This window comes from Teleopsis dalmanni, chromosome 1, assembly GCF_002237135.1.
Source record: "Teleopsis dalmanni isolate 2A chromosome 1, ASM223713v2, whole genome shotgun sequence".
NCBI lineage: Eukaryota > Metazoa > Arthropoda > Insecta > Diptera > Diopsidae > Teleopsis > Teleopsis dalmanni.
The window spans coordinates 235088032-235091941 of record NC_051846.1 but is presented as its reverse complement, the minus strand read 5'-3'; the positions used below and the strand labels follow the sequence as shown (position 1 = coordinate 235091941).

Sequence of the window (3910 nt, the reverse complement as noted above, 5' to 3'; positions counted from 1 at the left end):
GATCTCACAAAGATTATTCTGTTTTTAATTCCTGAATATGGAGATATCGAAGGAACTGCAGTAGCAGATGAGATAGCCACAAGAGACTTAGAAATTAACATATGTGGCCGACACCCTAATACGAGCATCGATTTGTCAACTATTCAAAAGCATAGTTGAATTCATCACTATGATGCCGAATAACATATGAACTAATCCCTAGCACCCTAAAAGGAAAATAGATTTTCTAAAAGGAAAATAGATAATTCAGTTCTAAGCCTACCACTTGCAGTCAAAATAAATTACATACGGACAATAAACTAATTAAAAAAATTCAAATATTTTTAAGACCACTGACGATGAGTACTTAGCAATACTCGAAACAGTGTTATATGGTCAGCCAATTTTCAATAAATTAAATAAAATTTTTATTGTTGTCTTTTCATTTCTATTCGAACCGTTTTAACTGTTAAATAGTCTCTTTTCGTCATAAGAGGCGTCACTTTCGGCAAAAAAAAATTAACATAATTTTTTTCCATTTCTTGAAATTAAAATTTTTAGGTCAACTGCTGGTATATACATATTGGAAAGTACTGGATTTAGCCTTTATATATATAAATAAATGTTCATATGCATATGGAATATTTTACTTTGAAGATTTGAAGATAAATACATCAAAAAAAATAGAAAAAAAGGTTATGTTAGCTAATTCCATTACGTTCAAATAATGTGACTGAAGTTTACTTAAATCAGCTTAAACAATTGTGAAATCCGTAAGAAGGAGTTTCTTACAAAACACTTACCCAATTATCAATGTCGAGGATATTCATTATGTACCCAAAGCTTAGCTTCAAGTAATAATTCAAAACTGGAATAAGTCAAGTGGTTTACTTAAAACTAAGAAGATAATCACGCTTATGAAAACATAAATTCGGTAATTGAACAATAGGCCGGTACCCAGGATTTGTGAGCTTCTGCCAATGTACAAGTGAAGCAACAACAAATGCTCTTAAAATCTTCAGAGTTAGGATATACTCGCAAATTATTTTATTATATATATATATATATATATTTATTATTTTATTATATATATATCGCCTAAAATGTATATATGAATAGCGTTTGAAAATGTACCGAAATTTTAAATTTTATGCAGCAATATGGTAACACTAAACACAATGAGAATCATAATTGTGAAACTACTACCGAACATATGGCCTAATTATTGCTGCAAATACTGTTTCCAGAGGTAACTAAATCATGACGTCGTAAGCGCAAAACGTCTACAGCACAAACTAAAATAAATATTTAAATAAACAAGATGTTTCAATAAAGTTTCATAGACAAATGGATAAAGCTTTGTTTTATATATATTAGATATTTATTTATCCACATGTGTACAAATTTTGTTTATTAAACAAACAAATTCGAATAGGATTTTTTAAACATTATTTTATTTGCGTTTACTCAACAGTTATAACAATTGCTGCCATCTGTTGTTTTATGTAATTAAACAAGTAAAAATTAATATCAATAACAACAAATTAAATAAATTCTTTTTGTAATCTACTTAAATTTTATTTTCATTTTTCAAATTATTTAATTAAGACCCATATAAAAAGTCATCAATTCGAAAATTTTGGTAGAAAGTGGAAAGGGGCCTCACGAGCACAACACGTAAAATGTGGAAAAATTTGCTTCAGCTTGCGTTGTTATTAATATCCTTGGCCAACTGTGTGAACGGACAAGCCAAGATCGTTGGAGGATCAGACTCTCCAATTAGTGCAGCACCATATGCAGTTAATATAAGGCTTAAAAGCACCGGTGAACTGATATGTTGCGGAACCTTAGTGGCTCAAGATATGATTATAACAGCTGCAACCTGCCTTAAAGATAAATACACAGTTGATCAGTTAACTATCCAAGGCAATACCAACGATTTTTCAGCTACTGGTACTAGACGTAATGCCGATTTATTGGTCTATCCATCAGGATTTAATATCACAACCTACAATTTTGATGTGTGCGTGTTAAGATTAAAAACAGCCATGCCTACCACACTCACGCCAGCAGTATTGGCTACAGGAGGGCTATCAGCTGGTCAGCCATTAAAGTTATATGGCTGGGGATTAACTAGTGAAGACGGGTCACCTTCAAATATACTGCAAACTACTACAGTCAATGCAGTAGCAAAAAGTGAATGCCTTCTCTCCTATGAACTGACAGCCACCATGTTTTGTGCAAGTGCTCCAGGTAAGGACGGATGTACTTTGGATTCTGGTGGTCCAGTTATAAATGCAAACGGAAAATTGTCTGGTATTATGTCATGGGGATATGGTTGCGGTCGTACAGATTATCCAAGAGTTTGTACTAGTATGGTGGTATGTGGTGAATGGGTTAACAAGGTCATTTCTAATTATTCTCGTAGTTAATGTGAACAATTATAAAGTTAAAAAACAAAAGTAAAAATTTTAATTGAAATTGAAAAATAATTTGAATTATTTATTAATGCTTCAGTTAAGTGTAAGTAAATACCGATACTTATTGAAATGAAAGTAAAGAAAAATTATTGTCAGAAACACTTAAAGTTACTTCTTAAAAATTTTATTTGCAATTAGAGTATCTAGAATATCTTAAAATCGATTTATCACAGAAACATTTTTCACTAAAACGCAATCAGTTCTACAAAAACCAAATCGAAATCAGTTTTTTAACAAAACTCACTTCACTTTTAATAAAAACGAATCCTTTTGAATAAAATGGAAGCGCTTTTAATAAAAACGAATCGTTTTCAATAAAAACGAATCGTTTTCAATAAAAAAAGAATCGTTTTGAATAAAAAGGAATCGTTTTGAATGAAAAGGAATCGTTTTTAATGAAAACGAATCATTTTCAATGAAAAGGAATCGTTTCCAATGTAAACGAATTATTTTCGTTGAAAAGAAATTATTTCAAATGAAGAGGAATCGTTTCCAATAAAACGAATGATAAGAAATAGTTTTTAAAAAAAAAGGGAGTCAGTTTAGGAGAGGATATTATTTTGGAAGAAATTGTTATTTTTCACAATTATCTTAGTAACATTATGAATCTTTTATCTCTCCTTACCTTTACCAGTGGCAAACTTGATAGAAATTGCTTATGTACTGATATATTTTTTTTTTTTATACAAACGTAGCGTAGTTAAAGCAATGTTAACTAGGAAAATATTTGGGGTCGGGTACGTCAAAACTTGTTCCATAACTTAACAAATGTGTGGAATATGAAACAATTCATTGTTCTTTGAGACGAGTTATTTTTTCGACACATAGTATATACGTTACTTTAAATTTTTAAAAAAAGTTATGTGCATTGGTGGGCAATGCTGTACATAAACTGTTTTTGTAAAAAAATATAAAAAATATTTCATTTAATAAACAAAATCGGAAAAGTAAGGTTAAAAGATAGCTTAAATGGGCTCAAACAATTGTTTAAGTTGTAAGAAGATTGGGATTTTTTCGAAACAAGTTAATGAAATATCAGTGTCTAATGTCATTATGCGTCCAAGGCTTAGTATAAATGAAGCAAAATAAGAACAAAAGTTAAGATATATCTGAAACTTACAGGAAAAGTCAGTTTATGAGAACATAGACGACTGTCACTGAGCAATGGACCTCTGGATAAGCCTTAGGTACTTGGAATTTGTGGAAAAAAACAATACAATCTGTTAAGCTAAAATAAATGCAATTGGTGAGTTGGTTTTATGTGATCTTATTCAAAAATATTAAAACCAAAGAATATTTACCTTAATCGACAGCCAGGTTCACAATAAGTAACTTTTGTCTTATCAAGTAACATTGAAATTTGTTGTAGATTGACTAGAAAAACTGGATGTACCTAGTCGAAAAAATCAAGTTTGTATTCTGTTGGTACCGTTTTATCTTGGGTTTGAAGA

The 3910-nt window shown here is 30.3% G+C and overlaps 1 protein-coding gene across 1 annotated transcript; it reads left to right on the top strand.

Moving 5' to 3' along the window:
- The first annotated feature begins 1661 nt into the window (after nt 1-1661).
- LOC119667751 (trypsin alpha-3-like) lies at nt 1662-2411 on the top strand. The gene has a single exon (XM_038077057.1). It carries the CDS (start codon nt 1662-1664, stop codon nt 2409-2411), a length of 750 nt encoding a protein of 249 aa, XP_037932985.1.
- Nucleotides 2412-3910: the final 1499 nt, after the last annotated feature.